The sequence below is a fragment of the Coenobita brevimanus genome, chromosome 13 (genome assembly GCF_032717465.1).
Source record: "Coenobita brevimanus isolate Jiangsu-jjx chromosome 13, ASM3271746v2, whole genome shotgun sequence".
NCBI lineage: Eukaryota > Metazoa > Arthropoda > Malacostraca > Decapoda > Coenobitidae > Coenobita > Coenobita brevimanus.
Window position 1 is genome coordinate 18,600,323 of NC_136966.1, and position 20,953 is coordinate 18,621,275.

At 42.2% G+C, this 20,953-nt stretch overlaps 1 protein-coding gene across 1 annotated transcript in view; it reads right to left on the reverse strand.

Moving 5' to 3' along the window:
- Positions 1-200: 200 nt before the first annotated feature.
- LOC145415014 (roundabout homolog 1-like) overlaps positions 201-20,953 on the reverse strand; it is a 160,472-nt gene continuing 139,719 nt past the window's right edge. The window contains exons 3-6 of the mRNA XM_080284431.1: positions 7,309-7,887; positions 2,932-4,148; positions 2,149-2,458; positions 201-1,213 (exon numbers count right to left, since the gene is read on the reverse strand). Of these exons, the coding sequence (XP_080140557.1) occupies positions 201-1,213; positions 2,149-2,458; positions 2,932-4,148; positions 7,309-7,887 (3,119 nt within the window). The remainder of the gene's footprint in view (positions 1,214-2,148; positions 2,459-2,931; positions 4,149-7,308; positions 7,888-20,953) is intronic.

Consider the following 20,953-nt stretch of genomic DNA (forward strand, 5'->3'; position numbering starts at 1 on the left):
TGAATAAGTACGCTGAGCCGAAACTGTTGCACACTCACATCAGTTTCAACATATGGGTATATTTTTTCCTGTAAATTCATTGCACTGTTGACGTTGCTATGAATGTTCAGGTATAGCCAAAACTTGTATATTCACACCAATATCAGTATGGCGTATAGTTCTTCCGTTACAGCATATATGATGTTTTATCAGTGGTATTGCTAGGGTGTGTTGTTACGTGGTGGTTGGCCAGGGTGAGCAAGGTGGCAGTCAACTGGCACTTTATTATCACCACATCGCTGCAGGCTCCTGAAGGTGAGGAATCTGTCGAAGGAGGTGACCTGTGCATACGACTCATACATGTGTTCCGAGGTGGCATCACAGGGCATCCCGTAGTGCTCTGCCTCGCCCATATTATCATACCGGGAGGCCCTGGAGCACATTCCGGGTGGCGTCCCTTGCTGCTGTGGCTCTCCCAAGTCAAGGTCAGGCGGTGGAGAGGCTGGCGGAGGAGGCAGGATGGCAGCCCAGTTGACCTGCATCTTAGCAGACTGATCACTTGGATGGCAGCAGGACGTGTGTGGTGGTGATGAGGCCAGCAGGGCTGTTGTGGCGTATGCTTCAGCAGTGTTGTTGGGAAGCAGTATCCTTGGTTCCGTGTACTCATTAACCATCTGATACGGCTTGAGGAGTCGTGAGGAGGATAAGCTGGAATCCTTATCACTGTCAGACGGCTGCCATACCTTGTGGTCACTGTACATATTGATGGAAGGGTCCTGGTACAGTGGAGGTGCGTGAGGTGGGCTGGCTGGTGGTGCCTTGTGCTGTACCCTCCACAAGTACCACACCGTACCAAGCACCAGTAACAGCACCAACGGAATCAGTAGGTACGCCAACCATACTGAGTGTGTCGGGGCGTACAGCACCTCCCCTACTGCCACTGCCTTGCCCAACCCATGTCCCTCTACCACTACAGGGGCACTGAAAGGTCCCGCTCCAGCACCTGTGAGCGCCGCCACGCGCACGGTATATACGTGTCCAGGCAGTAAATCACGAGTTTCCAGGTAGGGTGCATCAACTGTCTCGGTAACCTGACTACCATTGTGGCTGAGTGTGACCATGTACCCTATCACCTCCCCCTGCGCCTCCTCAGTATTAATGCCCGACCACTCAATCAGCACTGAACCCTTCTCTTGCCTCGTTACTCGCACGTTACCTGGCGCAGTCCGTGGCACTGAAAAGACGGGGGTGAACATTTTATATTATGATTTGGTTGTAACAATATATCTCGAAGTGTTATCTATTTTTTCTATCTCTCCCTATCAATTTATCTATCTATTCATATCAGTCTGTTTATATATCTGTCTATACGTTTATCAGTCTATCTACCTGAGTTCATACCTGTACATATCTGCTTATCTATCAGATTAACTGTTTCTGTACATATGATACTCATAGAACCAGGGACACATGGTATACTCTTAGACCAATGAAATACAACACAGGCACCAACTGTGCGATGCTTGGCGTAAACTGTAAAATACAGTATGGTAGTTTGACTACCATGTCATCATAGAAACTTCAACACTGTTTCTTATAAAACTAGCCTCAAACAACATTACTAATTAATGTTATCATACAGTAGCTAATGCAGCCGACATGTCTCTGATAGAGGACTACTACGTGCTGGCTTATGTTGTAGTTTATGAAGGCTACATCTAACCCCTCCAATTCGATGAGTCTCTCCTAATCTGCACTCTGTCTTCAAATGGTAGTCATAACCATCATCGTGATTTTTCTCCTTCATAATGATAGAGTCAGGGAGGATCCAGAAACAAGAAGATGGGAAGTACGAAACTCGTAGCAACAAAGAGAAAAAGAACATCATAGTGAAAAAATGTTTGTTTTTCCTATAATACCGAAACTGGAAGAAATCTAGGGTCATATTAGGATACACTTGGCACTGGAAGCTTTGTAGCTGTCAACACCTTTTCTTAGCAATTTACCGTGCATATTACACCAATTATTCTCATAAATATAATTTGCATAAGTTTTGTATCGACCCTATTTACCTTAAAAATGTACAAGAGGATAAAAAGGTACAATATGCAAAACAGATTTCTAAGGTAGAGGTGCTACGAACTTTTCAGTGCTAGCAAGAATACTTACCGTCCTCAGGCATGGTGAGGTGGTATGAGTTCGACGGCGTGCCCTCGATCCTGTGCCAGAAGGGTACAATGAAGAAGGTGTAAGGCGTGTTGGGGTGCAGGTTGTGGATGTGATAGGTGGACGAGGTGCCCAGGACAGTAGTCACCTCTACACTGCCTCCCTCCGCCATCCAGTACACAAACACCCCCTCAACCCAATCCTCCACTGGCTCCAAGAAGCTCCAGCTCAGCATAACACTGTCTGCTGCCATGGCTGTAGCCTTGGTTAAAGTTACCAGGGAACGCGACAGGCGACGCTGGACCTGACGCACCTGGGGAAGGCACAGGGTGGTTCTCCTATAACACAGGCCAATTCATATGTACTGCAGGGATGCCTCAGTCAGTATGACCAGTGTGTACAGCATATAATTTTCTACCTTCTATAACCCTTTTCATGCTTTATACTGCCCCTTTTTTGTCCAGTGACAAGAAGGTTGATTAGTATATTAATGTAGCAGCCAAACTATCTTCGCTCTCTACAGGTGGAGACTGAGCAGTCCCAGCTATACAGACGACTGGAGAGGGTAATTTTCTGGGAGCCCTGGATTTATAAAGGGTCCTAGACAGTTTTTACATTTAAACAAATTTCTTTAAGATACGTATTATGGCAAAACACTTTTTGTAGTATTACTGTCACTAATATTAGCTTAAACTAAAGTGGCTGGTGCTTGTATAAGCAAAGACATTCCTTTATTCAAAGAATCTTATACAGAGCAAAATGTAGATCAGTTTATAAATACAGTACCTGGTCTGCAGTGAGAGTGGGGTGTGGGTTGGCTCTGGTGGTGACAGGATCAGACCAAGGGCTTGGGAACGACGCCCCCTGACTGTTGACAGTGCGCACCAGGAAAGTGTAGGTGTGGCCTGGCGACAGGTGACTGACAACACATGATTCTTGTGTGACAACAGCATCAGCCACCCGCCACTCGGACCATCCCTGACACCAGTACTCCACAGCATACCACTGGTGGTCAGTCTTGCTGCCCTGGGAGTTGGGCAGCCAGCTTAGCTGCACTGCAGTTTGGTTCCAGCCCATTATACGGGGCTTGGTGGGTGGTGGTGGCAGTAGTGGTGACTCCATTGGCTCTGTGTCCTCCACCACTTTAAGCACTGCCTCCTGCTGTATACTTCCTGTTGTTGCCGCTACATGACAGCTGTATATGCCTGCATCATCAAATCGCACATCTTTGATAATGAGGGCACCATTCTTTGGCAGGGAGGTCCGAGACTGGTGAGGGTGCAGGCTCAGCTGACGGGACGGCAGGTGTGCGGAGGGCTGGTACCACCAGGTGACATTCGCTGGAGCTTCTTCACTCACCACCTCACATGAGAACCTGGCCACTCCTCCAGGGGCCACTGTCATGTCCTTGGGTCCCACACCTACTACTGGTGGAGGCAGTGCTCTTACCACCACCACTTCTGCTCGCCCACTCACCCCACCACCACTGTTAATGCCCCAACAGTAGTAGGCACCGATGTCCCGTGTGGCTGGCTGGTGCAACAGGAGAGTACTGCCATCATCAGACACTGAGGAGTGGCTGCTACTGTGACCAGGGGCCAGAACAGCCATCCCGTCCAGAGTGGGGAGATGCCAGAGCACGAGGGGTTGAGGTTGGCCTTCCACATGGCACTGCAGTTGTGCCTCATTGCCATGAATCACCTGCAGATGCTGAGGTCCCTGGGTCAGCACTGGCGCACCTAGCACAGTGAGTGTGGCCCTAGCAGTGGCCACACCTGCCTCACTCTCCGCCTCACACACATACACACCAGAGTCTGCAACTGTCACCCCCTGCAGAACTAATTGCTGGTCCTCAATAATGGCTCTTCCCAGCAGCATCCCTCCGTCCATCCGCCTCCAAGTGACTGTTGGGGTGGGAGAGCCCCTTGCCCGGCAACCCAACTCCACGCTAGCACCTGACGCCACTGACGTGTTGGATGGCTGCTCCTCAAACCACGGGGATGCTGGGAGAATAAACAGTATAATGGTAGAATAATTGTGTATTGAAATTATTATACTGCCATGTCCACAATGGTAATGCAGCATGGATAATGGTAAATCAGTAACTAAACAAAGAAGGGGGACATTTTCTTGCGAAATTAGGTATTCTGTTATCTATTTATATCAGCTGGACCAAAAATGACCACAGCTTCAGCCTGCAGTTCACCGGGTTCACATACAGCTGAGTCTGGAGTCACAACAACAGCAACCTAACAAATCATTTCTGCATTTAACACCTTTATAGTGTAACTACGTTGGTATTAAACATACAAGGCATGATAATAGCATGGTGCTGGAGGGTGCTGGAGAGACACCTTCATGTGGTGGCACTGGTATGACTGAGCAGATCTGCTATCCGGTTATAGAAACGTCCCTCATTTCCATCTCTTTTTCCTAAAAGGAAGATCGTGGACTGCAAGACAATGACAACATTGGTGCAGCTCACTGGGTTCACATACAGATACGCCTGGAGTTGCAACTACTACTACTACTACTGTCATAGTTATATAGCATAGAAAATTTTGGAATAATACATCAAACCAATCAGTAAAAAAAAAAAAAGAAAAAAGAAAAAAAAAAAGAAATGAGGGCTTGCACGCCTTAAGGGGCAAAGTGCCATGCCAGCTGAAACCTGTTTTTTTCCACCAGCTGCTTCCTCGAACACTACCCAACGACTGCACAAAGTCTATCTATCTATCTATCTATTGCCAGACGCCTCAATCCCGTTTGGGGTGGCCACAAACAAATCGCCTCCAAGTCGCCCTGTCCCCCGCCATTTCACTACCCTGCTCCCAACTCACACCCCCCTCTCTCACATACCTCTCCACCCCATTCCTCCATCTCATCCTCGGCCTCCCCCTCCCTCTTCCCCCCTCCACCTCACTCACATACACTCTCTTCGTCAGTCTTTCACCCTCCATCCTCTCCACATGGCCAAACCACCTCAGTGTGTTCCTCATAACGCTCCCTATCACATCCACATCAACACCACAACGTTCCTTTATATCCTCATTCGTCAGCCTATCTCTCCATGTGACTGCACAGGCTCCTCTTAAATAACTCATTTCCACTGCTCTCACTCTTGACTTGTGTCCTTCCAACAACGTCCAAGCTTCACTTCCGTACGTTAGAGTTGGTATCACAATACTGTCATGTAGTAACTTTTTCACTTCCATGCACACTTCCCTGTTTCTTATCACTTCTTTCAAAGAACCAGCAACCTTTCTTCCCTGCTGTACCCTTTCAAGCACGTCTCCCTCCAAACCTCCATCCTTACTCATCACACTACCCAAGTACTTAAACGTACTCACATTTTCCAATTCCTCACCATCCAACCTCGCTGTACATTCACTGACTTCACCTCTCTCAAAGACCATCACTTTACTCTTCCCTACATTCACCTTCATTCCGTTTCTTACACACTCTCCCAAACTCATCCACCAAGCCTTGCAGCTCCCCTTCGTCTTCACTCAACAACACAGTATCATCTGCAAACAACAGTACAGGGAGTTTCCAAACACTATCCTCTCTCACCAGGGCCACTCCAACATCCAGTACCCTACCTTGTACCTCTTTTATTACCCCATCCATGTACAGATTGAACAACCATGGAGACATGACACATCCCTGTTTCAACCCAACTTTCAAAGAGAAAAATTCACTTAGTTCACCATCCACATGCGCTGCAGCCTTCGCACCATCGTACATACTCTTCACAGCATTCAACAACTTCCCATCTACTCCATATATTCTTAACACTTTCCACAATCCTTGTCTATCCACCCTGTCATATGCTTTCTCCAAATCCATGAAAGCCGCATACAACTTCTTTCCTTTCTCTAGAAACTTTTCAACTAAAGATCTAAGAATGAATATCTGATCTTCACAACCTCTTCCCTTCCTAAAGCCTCCCTGTTCTTCTCCAACTAATTTCTCTGTTCTTTCTCTAACTCTGTCAATAAGTATCCTACCATACACTTTTCCTATTATACTAAGAAGACAAATGCCCCTATGATTACCACACACTTCTTTTTCCCCTTTTCCTTTGTACAAGGGAATAATTATACCTGACTTCCAATCCTCCGGGACTCTACCTTCCTCCCAGGCTAATCTGCACATCTTCCACATCCACTCTACTACTATCTCACCCCCATGCTTCAGCATTTCACCACACACTCCATCAATTCCTGGGGCTTTCTTCAATTTAACTTTCTTCATTGCTTCCACAACTTCTATCCTACTGATTTCTTCCTGTCTTCTCACCTCCCTCCTTCTCCCAGCCATTCCCCAGCCACTTATACTCGCATTACTTCCATCCTCTACGTTCAACAATTCCTTAAAGTGTTCTCTCCATCTGCTCACTTTTTCTCCCTTCTCCACTAGTAATCTACCATTTTTATCTTTCACTCCCCTGCTAACTTCACTTCCACCCTGTCTTACTCTTTTCACCTCTTTCCTGAACATTTTCTTACAGTCCCTCCACTTTACACTCAAATTCCTACCAAATGCACAAAGTCGCTTTGTTTAATTCTAATTAGTGCAGTAAAGGTGAAAGTCTGAAGCAAAGCGACTTTGTGCGGTCAAAGGGTAGTGTTTGAGGGAGGAGCTGGTGGAAACAAACAGGTTTCAGATGGTATGGCGCTTCGCCCCTTGTGGCGTGCAGGGCCTCATATATTAGGCAGTCATAATAATATGATCAATGGGCAATCATAAACACAACCAACCGTCAACTAATAAAAACCCATGATGTAGTCTTCTGTATATTTTGTTCTTGCAACCACTAAATGATCTTATACAACTTCAGAATGATATTTTTTATCGATGAAGTTAATGTAGGCTATACCTAACCCCACCAGCTCGAAAACTCTCCCCAAAGCTGAATAAAATCGCCCGGACACCAAAAAAATAATAAATGTTTTCTTTTTGAAACTGTTCACTTATTGATGATGGCAGGGTGAGTTGGAGAAGCCTCATGGGAGCCACCAACATTGCGGGCACAACATACAGAATTTTATTAAGGGTTTTGAAATATGGTGTAACTATTTTTGGTTGCCCTAGTCTAGTGCATATAACCATATAATTAAGGTGGAAAAGTGATAATCAACACATGAACAAATAACTTACTCATGACAGTGAGGTGTGATGGCGGTGCCTGACGGGTGCCAGCAGCGTTGTGGGCATGACATATGTATTGGGCCGAGTCCTGCTGGACGGCTTGGGTGATTATCAGATCGCCATCCTGGTTGACACTGATGCGGCTGGAGTTGGTGACCTGGTGTCCATCCCTGAGCCAGGTCACCTCAGGTGGTGGAATGCCCTTGGGAGGCCGGCAGGGCAAGGTGATGGATTCCCCTACCAGCACTTTTATAGAGGAGTCAGCCTGCTGCTGGAAGTCATAGGCCAGTGTGGCCACAGTGAGTGTGGCATTTTTTGAACGTGTGGCGCCATAGCTGTTTGAGGTCTCACACCAATATGTTCCCGTATCACTGTCCCTCCTGGTGGCCGTGACCCGCAGGAAGAACAATGAACCTGAGGGCAGAAGCACCCGGTGTGAACGCTGATCCTGTGATGACGTGGTCACTTCCTTTCCGTCCCGGAACCATCGGATTCTGGAACTGCCCGAGGCGGCGCAATTCAGAGTGGCAGGATCATTGCGTCGCACCACCACGTTGTTTGGGTGTTCCTTGATCACTGGAGGTGCACCTGTACGAAAGATGTCATCATCATCATCACCATCATTATCATCATTTCCTTTTTCTGCCAATGGAGGGGTAAGGTCTGGCTTGGAGGCTTTGGAAAATGAATGCATGACATTGTTAGGGAAACTGATTTACTACCATTAGACACTAGTGTATGGCCTATATAAAATGAAACATTGTGTTCACTGCCAATTTAAGGTCTGCAGTTAATGTTTTTTTAACTTTTGTAGTGGAACTGGGGAGTGCAAATAGTCCATACTAGCCTTGATATGAAGAAAAAAAAAAGGCTCCAACATTCTGGATATAAGATAACTGCCGAATGCCTGGAATCCATGCTTCCTACTTCTTATATGAGCCACTAGCCATTGAGAATATGACAAGGACATCATTGAAGACGGCTTTCTCCATCCACCAAAACAGAGAAAGCATTCTCACAGAAATTTTTTTTAAAGGTGGCAAAAATCCCTCTCTTTTCAGCTCATCTAATGGTCAATCCCGTATCAGCCAGTCAGACTGAAGCGTAAGTTTGTCTAGTACTGGTACCCAAGGACGCTCATTCCTACCTTATAACAAACTTTCTTCAAATTTTATGCAAATTTTTATGACTTACAATTGAAGCAATGAGATTGACCCAATTCCGTCAAGGGAAGACAGACCGACTAGTGGAACATCACAACCTCCAGTCCTGAATATACCTTTGTTGAGACGGGGTGCCTTTCCAGTCAGTGTGTTAAAACCTTGAGTCCGAGGGCAATTATATTCAACTTGGGAAGTAAATCTCATATCAAAAAGGTTAATGAAGGCTGTGTCTAACCTCTTCAGTTCTAAACATTTCTCATAAGGGGACTAAAATGGTCATGAGCAGGGAAAAAAGAAGAAAGCATCATCAGATCACCGAGGTTACTGCACATACGAGTATAAGAGGTTACCATAACGTTGATTTCGACTGATTATTTTCATAAGTCATTCAATTTAGAGCTAGTTTTCACTTAAACATCCACTGTCCTGTGTCTGTAAAATTTCATCATTGGGAATGTCTCTCCTGTTATCCCTGCCTCGCACCATCCACCCACTTGATCCACAAAATCCTTCATTTCAATTTCTTTAACTTCGTCCTCTCCCGTATCTTTAAAATCACTCATGTCAGCCCTCTTTCACTTATTTCTGCTTAACCATCCATAAAATTCCTTATGTCAGTCTTCCTTTATTCCATTGTGTCCTTCCACTCCTATCATCTTTGTTATGACAGCCCTCTTTCACCTTAAAATCTCTTCCATTGCCTCATACTCATTACATCCACATCCCTAAATTCCTTTATATTACCCCTCTTCCATTCCAAAATTAAATGGGCTACACTCATATTGACTTATCATTGAAGCCCTTGGAATCCTGACTCTACCCTACAGGTATAAACATCCATATTCACGTGCTTCACATTATCTATCCCTTCTAAAAACCCTCTTTCGATTTAAAATCTTTCACAGAACCCTTTACTTAGTCCATCGATCCATATAATCTCTTGCATAACCCTCCTTTATTCCAGAATCTCTCGCTTTATCTTTGACTCGCTTCTGTCTCACCAAAGTAAGTTACTTTTACCCGTTGCCCACCCACTCAAACTTGTCCAGCCATCTCACAACACTCTCTTCTGTTACTCCTCTCTCTTTGACTTCATATATATACCCCCAACCCCCTCCACCTCCTCCACACACACACACACACACACACACACACACACACACACACACACACACACACACACACACACACACACACACACACACACACCAAGTTACCTATGTACCCCTCTCTTCTTTCTTTCCCTCATCCGCCAAACTCCACCCCCACCCTCACTTCAGTTTCGTCTTTCCCTGTTCCCCTTGCTCTTTCTCGGACCGGTCAAATCCATTGGACTATGTTGATTTCCTCTGTTCAACGTTCATCAAGCATTAACCTACAGCTGGGGACCTGGATGCAAATTTGATTGCTATGTTTCATATTCTAGGTTACGACTGCCACTCAACAACACCTTATCTGCCAAAATGACCCTTCTATTAATCCTAAGTAGTCTTCATCTTCTTCCCCCTTTCTCTCTACTCTTCACTATAAACATGGGGTCATTTCGTATGTACAGTGCATCCACAAAGAAAAATGCAATAAAATTTGTGAAGATAGGTTGCTTTGTGAGATGGAGCAAGGATTCGGAAGGTGTGAATGATACGAAAGTATATGAATGACGCATGAGCCTTTTTCACCAGGTGATCTTTTTTATATTTCTCTTAGTCTCAGGATCTCACCTCGCCCCAGCTTTTAGGCAGGAATTAAGGATGGTCGTATGGAATTAGTACCACATACACCGATATACCGGACATTACCTAAATAGTTAGTAGCTGCTGGGAAAAGATGCCTTCATGTTGTGGCATCAGCATAATCGGACGGCACCACTGCCTCAATACCGTATACAAATGTCCCATAACTCCCTCTATGTCCCCTCAAAAGGAAGACGGTGAACTGCAAGATGAGAGTAATGTCATTCTGCAGTCCACTGGGTTCACATTCAGATGACCGATGGGACAGCACCGCCACCACGCCAACAACAACAAAATAATTATTTACCTATCCACTGTCTCGTTATAAGTACTGCGATTTTTTAAATGAAATAAACAAAGGTAAACAACACATGTTAATTAGTTTATTTGTCCTCGACACAGAAAAAAAATAAAGGCCAAAATATTTGTTATTGCAATGCACGTGCTAGATACACCACCAGAGTGAAAGGATTAAACTCAGTAATATCATCTGAAGTAAATAGGAATTAAACCAGACAGAGGACATTTTAGATAGCCGCACTCACCCATCCGTATCCTACACCTGATCGCATCCATGAAGGTACTGATCTCCACCTATGAGAATACTGCTTTTTTTTTTTTTCTTTTATAATAACTTATAAACCGCTAACCAAACTGCCAAGAAAGAGTATACACACCTCGTCCAGGACCAGACAAAACTTCTAGGGCCAAGAAATGCCTCATTTATGTTTTAGTATTTCCTGTATGGAAGAGCAATTGAAAATTGTTGAAAAGTTGGGTGTCCGAAATGTCGTAATGACACTGATGAAAATCCTTCATATATTATCCATACAAAATAATATTTTCACAGGATTTCCTTCCAAGTTCATGTATCTATAATGTTGAAGTAAACTGAGGTTGAAATTCAAGATTTTTGGACATTTATGGACCAATTACCGTGAACAGTGGGTCAAGGTCACTGAAACTGGGTCAGTATAAAAAAAAATCATGGTGCTGTACATTCTCAACAAGTATGATGGAAGTTGGAGACGAAAGGTAAAGGAATAATAATAACAATAACAATGACACTACTACTACTACTACTGTTTATTATCATTTTTATAATTATGATTATAATAATAATAATGACGGAAACAAAGACCTTCACCTATGGTTGAAGGTGGAGATCAGTAGTAACTAGAAAACTCTAGGAGTCAGAGACAGTTACTGATCACCTACGAGAATATTGTTGACCGGGCACAACTTGTGGTTTTTGTAAAAACTCAAAAACCGTTGGTTAAGCTGCCACCTAAAGTATACAGACAAGGTCCAGGACCAAACAAAACTTCTAGGGTCAAGCAGTGAGTCATTTATGTTTTTGGTTTTCCCTGCGTGGAAGAGCAATTGAAAAGTCAGGTGAATGAAACACAATGTCACGCATGAATGACCCTCCAATTTTTCCCTTATAAGAATTTGGAAAACAATTTTATCACGGGATTTTCATTCATATTCATGTATCAGTAATAGTTTTCTGTAAAATGAGATTGAAAATTCATAATTTTTGGACATTTTTGAACCAGTGAAAAAAAAAAGTCAAGGTCACTGAAACTGTACCAGTGTCACAGAGTCATGGCACTGTATAGCCTCAATAAGTATGATGAAAACCGGAGACGAAAAGTGGTGGAATAGTAATGATAACTAGTTACCTATTTATGTGTAGCCACAATAACAAAGCTTTGCCATAACTATGATGGTATATAAGGTTTGAAATTTTGGAATCATAAACAAGTCTGACCTTTAAAAGTAGTTCAAGGTCATTCATATTTGGAACATGTACTTAGAGTAACCTAAGGTAGCTGCTTGTGTAATATGAACAAGATCTGAAGGCAGAGATGTGAAAGAATGCATGGCTACATTTTGTATTTGTCCCAATAATCGACTAACTGTGTGCTTAACTGTAACTATATATTTTTCAGATAGCAAGGACCACAGCTGTATTTCTGTATACTTACAACTTTACCGTTTTTGCGGTTTTCTCTAAAATGTGCAATAAAGAAAACACTGAGCACATTTGAATTCTGTACTTTCCACTAGGCTAAATGATAAAATATTCAACCAAAATTCTGAGCAAGCTTTTCAGTACTAGGATTTTCAATCAAACAGCTGTATCTCAATTAGTGTCTGAGATTTTGCAATTACAAATAAGCAATTTTTGCACGAAAAATGGGTATATGAACTTCAGAAATAGGTCAAGGTCATTTATATTAGCACAAGTACCGTACTTGGGCTACCCTAGGGTACCTTCTTGCATAATATCATCAAGATTTGAGAAAAAAAAAAGTGCAAGGAATAATAATAATAATAATAATAATACTTCTGAGAACAATAAATTTCGCCATTTATATGGCCAGATTAATAATAGTTACAACGGATATAAAAATTTCCATCTATTGTAACCAGGGTAGATCAATTATTATTATTATTATTATTATTATTATTATTATAACAATACAAATAATAATTATAATAACAATAATAATAATAAATATTGTAGTAGGTTGTTTCTATCAAAGCCAGTTACTGATCCCCACCTATGAGAATAGGCCTACTGTTTTTTGTAATTACTTAAAAATCGTTGGTCAAATTTTCATCAAAAATTATACAAATCTGTTTTGGGACCAGACAAAACTTCAGGCGCCAAGGAGTGCCTCACTTATATTTTGGTTTTTCATGTATGGAAGGGAAGTTGAAAATTGTTGGAAAGTGGTTTTCGTGGCACCAGGCATGAATGACCTTTAAATTTCATCCATAAAAATGTTTGAAAATACTTTTAATGCGATTTCCTTCCATGTTTATGTATCTGTAACAGTTTTGGAGTAATCTGAGGGTAAAAATACATTAGTTTTGGACATTACTGGACCTGTAACCTTGAAAAACATGTTGTAGCTGAAACTGGGGCAGTGTACTGTAATAGGACCAAGGTGCCAGGCTATACAACCTCCATTTGTATGATGAAGAATCGGAGACTAAAAGTGACGCACTTACAGTAGTAGCCGAGTAGTAGTAGTAGTAGTAATAGTAATAATAATAATAACGAGAAATTATAATAATAATAATAATAATAATAATAATAATAATAATAATAATAATAATAACAATAATAAAAATAAAAATAATAATAATAATAATAATAATAATAATAATAATAATGATAATTATTATTATTATTATTATTATTATTATTAAGAACACCACATTCTGTGGAGTCACTGATATTGTAGATATTCTTTTTTTTTGGGGGGGGGGGAGGGAAGAACTAGAAGACTGGCATTTCAAGACCATTCGAGATAGAGACTTGAAATTTTCAGAAGTAATAAACTTTGGTTACAGGCTTCTTTTGGCACATTCCCTAGCACTAGCGCCAAATTTTTGCTCTCGCAGCAAATTTTTACCAAACCCGGTGGAACTGTAATGGGTTATGAGAGAGCATGATTTGCCTGGTATGAATTGCTTTGACCTTGATCTCAAGGTCCCAGGTCAAAATCCGTAAATTTTTTTGGGTCATACCAAAAGTCTCTTAATATTATGTCTGCAGTGATAACAAAAGTATTTTGACCTGGAATTTGGAGTTCTTTGAATACTGATTCAGCAATTTCAGAAGTTTAATTAATATTGATGATGATGATTACCTTTGTTGTTATTATTATTATTGTTATTATTATTATTATTATTATTAGTAGTAGTAGTAGTAGTAGTGGTAGTATAATGTAAGATACACATTTCTTCACTTATGGTTTTAGGTTGAGATCAATAACTACAGTAGAAGACTGTAACTGTCAGGGACAGTTACTGATCTCCACCTATGAAAATGATGTTTTTTTGCAATGACTCAAAAACCGCTTATCAAACTGCCAATAAAAATTATATAGACATGGTCCTGGACCAGACACAACTAAGGCCAAGAAGTGCCTCATTTGTGCTTTGGTTTTCCCTGTACGGAAGAGCAATGAAAAAATGTTGAAAAATGGAGTGTCCCAAACTTCTTAATTTTATGCATGTATGACCTCAAAATTTTGTCCATATAAGTGTTTAGAAAATAATTTTATCACGGGATTTCCTTCCTCGTTCATGTATCTTTAACAATTTAGAAATAAACTGAGGATGAAAATTCAGGATTTCTTTATTTACATTTTTGGTCCTGTGACATTAATTAGTAGGTCAAGGTCACTGAAACTGGATTAGTGTAATGGAATCATGGCGCTGTACATCCTCAATAAGTATGATGAAAATCGGGGAAAAAATGACAACAATAATAATAATAATAATAATAATAACAATAACAATAATAATAATAACGATGTTAATAATAGTAATAATAATAATAATAATAATAATAATGACGATAAAATAATAATGATAATGATAATAATAATAATAATAAGCCATCCATCATCCAATCATACGTCGCCTCATGAGAAGTGTAGGAGCCCGGGGCTAGGCAATTTGGTCCTGACATTAAAGATGAGAGTGACCAGCCACACTCATCCCTGAGTGGCATTACGTGAGCAATAAACCCCAACCACCCCCTGGATATAAACCTTCCCCGGCTCAATGATAACAATAATATCGACAACAATATTAAAAAATAATGATGGATGCAAAGACCTCCACCAATGGTAATTTGTGGAGATCAGTTTACTGGTCCACTGTCTCACCTAGACCTATTGCGATTAGAATAGAAATAGCGTAGTTAAACGCAACTTATTTATGAACTTGTCTGTCCTCGACACTGAAAAAATAACATTTAAAGGACTAAATACTTGTTATTGCAATACCTGTGTTAGATATGCCATCAGAGTGAGGGGATTACACTCAGTAATTATCATCTGATGTAAGGAGGAATTTCACAAGACAAAGGACATTTTAGATAGCCGCACTCATCCATCCGTATCCTACACCCCATCGCATCCAGAATGGTGTCCTTTGTTTTTGGACACACCCCTCAGATACACTCCAGACAACCCCAGACGCACACCCACATGCACGTTAAGACTCAGTGCCTGCACCTTGCCGTACTTCACCCTTCTAAACGTAGGTACAATGATTCAGTGAGTGACACAGTTTGGGAAACACTGGATTTGGCCGTCTTCATGGGTAGCCTACGGCAAAAATAAATAAATATATAAAGCAAAAATGAAAGAAAGAAAGACATTACCACATTGAATGGAGCTTACATAGAATGATGCCAACCCACCATTTTCATACTCATGAATTAAGAATGTTCACTGCAGAAACACGAAGACTGTTACCTCGAATGCAAACATAATACAAAAATATGTCGGTGCGTTTGCTTTCAAGGAACTTACAATTTCCTGATGCTCATATACAGATAGACTAATCGTTGCATTTGCAGTACTCTCATTTGGAAAGGGTATATTTTTTTCTTTCTCTCTCTCTCTCTCTCTCTCTCTCTCTCTCTCTCTCTCTCTCTCTCTCTCTCTCTCTCAAATACTTCTATAAGTTGATGTATTTACTAATATACCAGTGTATACTACGCCTGATATAAAATTTCACAAAGGGGGCTTGATACTGGGTACAGAATAATAAGGTTCGGTTCCTCTACCTATTTTTATCATTTGTCTTGAACGTTTACAATAGTTTTTTTTTTTTTTTTACTAACTCATTCATTTATTTTGGTGCAAGAGAGGGACGTCTTCCTTTGGTGGCACCGATATAACCTGGTTACGCAAATGCCTCTCATCTCCCTCCATATCCCCTGAAAAAGATGGTGTACGAACTACAAAGGTTTTGTGAGTACAACATGAAAAGTAGTGACGAGTATAGAATTTTGAATATCTTCCTATCCCAAATGCCCTCTTGTTTATATGTTTATGTACACACACACACACACACACACACACACACATATATATATATATAGATATATATATATATATATATATATATATATATATATATATCTTTACGAGACAGGAAAAGATCAACTTCGGTGGGAGAGCAGACTAAAGTCAAAGAAATTATAGAAGTTATAAAAGAACAGAAATGGAGGTGGGCAGGCCATGTAGCAAGAATAGGGGATAACCGATGGAGCAAGAGGCTGACAGACTGGACACGAAGAGATTGTAAGCGTAGCAGAAAAAGACCAGACAGAAGATGGAGAGATGAGATAGAGAAATTTGCAGGGAAAACTTGGCAAAGACTGGTTCAGTCAAGGAATTCGTGGAAGAGGTTGGGGGAACCCTTTGTTCGGCAGTGGACTAGATATAGCTGCTGCTGCTGATATATATATATATATATATATATATATATATATATAAAACTTCTGGACTTTTTTCATCCCTGGATCTCAACATTATAGGCTAAAATTTCTGTTTCCTAGCAGGAATCTAGGCGAAGGTGTTTCTTTAAATTTTGTCCCATTATAACTACCGTAAGCACTGGCATCTGTACACTAGTGGTCGCCTTAAACTGGCCTAGGAAATTCTCAGCACGTTTTCCTTAATGGTTGATTTGTGTATTGCATTCTTGTTATGCTGTTTATATCATTTTCATCTCGCCATAAACTACATTAACAACGCACAGTAAGACATTAACAGTAATGTGTACAATAAATTGCTGAGGAAGAGATGCCACGAAATCTCCACAGTCACTTAAGATTATAAGACCATTAATAACCCAGGTAAACGCGTAGTGATCGGACGTGCTTGGCGCTGCTCCTGCATATCGAGAAATTCTCCACTTCGCCGGCCCCCAGCACACCCTAGCTCTTCTTTAACCTGGTTTGGTGTTTCCCTTATTACAATTTTACAGTTATGGCTCGGGGAAGAACTACTAGACGTGGACGGGGTAGGGGAAACTCTAACACTGAATTGTTGCCACCGCGGTCCGAAACAAACATGGCTGCGGCTCCCGTAGCACAGGTAGTAGTAAACAATGATCTCGTCCCTTCATTAGACACCTTTCCTCCTCTGCCTGGAACTACAGTTAACCATCACTCTGATCAGTGTGGAACGTGCAATATGCTAACTAGGTAAGATGCTGTAGGCTGTGATCGTTGTGAAACCTGGTTTCACCCCACAGCTATGTGTCTGGGCCTCCCAGACCAGCTAGTGGAAAGCATAAGAGAGTACGATGGTCAGGGCATTGCCTTTATTTGCACAGAGTGCCGTTCTACTACTGGTAAGAGCGGCACCGTGTCTGATTCTGCATTTAGGCAATTGTTTCAGACGGTCAAAAAATTATGTGAGGCTGTCCAAACTCTCTCTGCTAGGCCCGACCTGAGCAGCATTGGCCAGGCAGGTTGGGCCGACCAATAGCCTGAGCCAGGGCCCAGCCCATCCATGACAGACAGGGATAGCCTGAGAACCCTTATCAGAGAGGAAGCTAAAGAAATGGAGGAGAGGAATAAAAGGAAGACATCAATAATAATTAGAGGCCTCGAGGTACAGTCTACTGACGCTGTAAATACTGCCTTTGATCCCATAACCAGACTCATTCTGGGATCCCAAGTGACGCTGTCAGACGTAACATGCATTAACAGGGATAAAAAGTTGTACCGTGCTAAGATACTGGATGACAACGTGAGGAAAGAACTGCTAGATAATGCGAGGAAATTACATAACACCCAGTTTAGCCATATCTATATCAATAGAGACCTGACATACAACCAAAGAATAGAACCGCGTGCCAGGCGTGCACAGCGTAACACTGCCAGTGGAGGAGCGGCCAGGGGACCCTCCGATACCGGCCAAGCTAGCCCCCATGCTGCTGGAGATGCCCCAGTTATACCCAGGACTTCCCGAACCCAGCGCACCCCTTTGGACACTCAGGCCGCTGCAACCCACGCACAAGATAATACACCCATGAGAAATTTAAACCATTAACCTCGCAGTCCTCCCAGGCAACAGTGAGTTTTCACAATTTGAAATTAGGGTTCTGTAATGTAAATAGTATAATTAATAAATTACATGTCATCTCTGATTTTCTGTTAGACAATGGTATAGATATTTTTGGAGTTGCTGAAACCTGGCTGCTGCCTGAAATTCCCGATTCATTTGTTCAGATTAATAACTTTAACCTCTCACGTACCAACACCAAAGGTAATACCCGTAAGCACGGAGTATGTATATATATAAGGAGTAGAATAAGTTATGTAGGTATAAACACCAACTGTGATAATGTCTGTGCCATCCATTTAATTACATTTAACCTGTACGTAATAGTAATATATCTCCCTCCTTCTAACAGTGATGCTGATAACCAAGCACTACTAAATTTCTTACTAGACTTCTGTCCATCCAAAGAGGTTCTAATTGTTGGGGACTTTAACTTACCCCTTATCAACTGGAAATCAAGCACAGCACTGGCTATGAAATATCCTCCTCTCCATCAGTCATTCCTGGACTGTTTTGCATGTCTGGGTCTGCACCAGTGGGTAACTATGCCCACATATCTAAGCTCAGGCACCACTCTAGATCTTGTCTTCACATCCGAGAATGATAGAGTAGGAGAAATTGAGGTAGCGAGTCCCCTGCCCAGCTGTGGACACTGCCCTGTGCTAATACAATATTATTTCCAGGCTGCTGTGGTGACAGATAGCTATTTGCACACCAAGCGCTCCTGGCATAAAGCCAAATACAACAAAATAAATAATCATCTGCGTGAAATAGACTGGCATTTTGAATTCCAAAGCCTGTCAATTGATGCCATGTATGACAGATTGCAGTCCATCCTTAGCCCACTAATTGACCAGTATGTGCCGAATATGCCTAGCACACCTCCCTCACCTCCCAGATCACCTCCCAAGGCCTTAAAAAACCATCGCAGGAAAGCCTGGGAAACATACAAACACTCCAGGAATGTTTATGGAAGACTATCTCCTGAGGCTTCCCGAGCTCTGTCACACTACGACTCTCTCAACGACACCTTTCGTAACTACTTTACACACATGCAAATCAATCACGAAATGTCACTGATTAGAAAACTACAGGTCTCCTCAAAACCTTTTCACCAGTACATCAGAAATAAGAAAGTAGGTGTACCCTCAGTAGGCCCCATAAGATTGGACAATGGTGTGTTAACATCAGACTGTACTCAGATGGCAGAAACTTTTGCTACACATTTTTGTACAGTTTACTCAACTCATGCTCCTCACGCTCCCTTCCCTCACCAAACTTTTGAGGGTATCCTCGACAGTGACCCTATCCTTGCAAGAAGTGAGAAATAGGCTCGCAGCACTGGACCCGAACACCAGTATGGGACCTGATGGCCTCCACCCCAGTCTTCTGAAATATTGCCAAGCCTTAGCATTACCCTTGTTTTTGATATTTCAAAAGTCTGTCATTGGTAAATTGCCACATGATTGGAAAAAATCCATTATCATTCCTATATTCAAGAAAGGCTCTCGACACAAACCTCTTAACTATAGGCCTATTAGCCTAACCTCTGTCTGCTGCAAAACCCTGGAAAGATTCATTACAGAGGCATTATACAACTACCTTGACACTAATGGAGTGCTGTCAAATGAGCAGTATGGATTCAGACAGGGTAGAACGGTAGATGACCAACTGTTACTCGTGTATAATGATGTTACGTCGTGGATGGATGCTGGATACGTTGTGAATGTTGTCTTGTTTGACTTTAGCAAAGCCTTTGACATCGTCAACCATTCGATACTTACTGACAAGCTGAGGCTACTTGGGGTCAGTGGTTCCTTGCTAACCTGGATCTCTGACTTCCTGTCCGGCCGCACCATGCAAGTGTCTGTGTCTGGCTGCGCCAGTTCCTCAAGGAATGTTCTCAGTGGAGTTCCCCAGGGATCGGTTCTAGGCCCCTTGTTATTTCTGGTATATATAAACTTTCTACCCGCATACATACGCTCCAAATGTAAATTCTTTGCTGATGACATGAAGATTTACCTCAAGTTGCGCCAAAACACTTGTTCCACATTAGCTGCAGACATAAGTACATGCCAGAAGGACATTGATATGGTCTACAATGTCGCTGAGTCCTGGGGTTTACGTTTTAATCTTGACAAGTGTACTGTTCTGCGATGTCAGAGAGGTCCAGTAGACTGGAATTCTATTGGCGCACTTCAGTACTATCACATGAACAACACCAGGCTCTCCGTAGAAACTACACACAAAGACCTAGGTATCTTGGTTGACAGTTCACTAAAATTTCATTCGCACATAAGAAATACGGTAAAAAAGGCAGCAGGCCTGTCAAATAATTTACTTAGGTCCACCCTCTGTCGAGACCGAGATTTTATGTTGACTTTATACAAATCCCACATCAGACCCATCATGGAGTTTGGCTCCACTGTATGGAACACAGGCTACCACGGAGATCAGAGGCTCCTGGAGTCTGTACAGCGCAGATGGACTAAGCAAATCAATGGCCTGTCTGAACTCAGCTATGCCGACCGTCTGAAAAACCTGGGCCTGTATTCTGTAAAAGGGAGACTGATCAGAGCTGACCTCATTAAATGCTGGAAAATCTTCCATCGCCAGTCCCCAATTGCACCGCCTGAGCTCTTTTCTCTTCCTTCATTAACTCACACCAGGGGCCATAGATTCAAGGTGGCCAAGTCCCGCACTTCAGCCGAGTGTAGACGCAGGTTTTTCAGCATCAGATGTATAGACCTCTGGAACTCTCTTTCACATGATGCTGTTTGTGCTGACTCAGTTGCATCATTTAAAAAGTCCCTCCACTCACAACTAGGTCACATCCTGTTCGACTATATAGAATAACTACGACTCT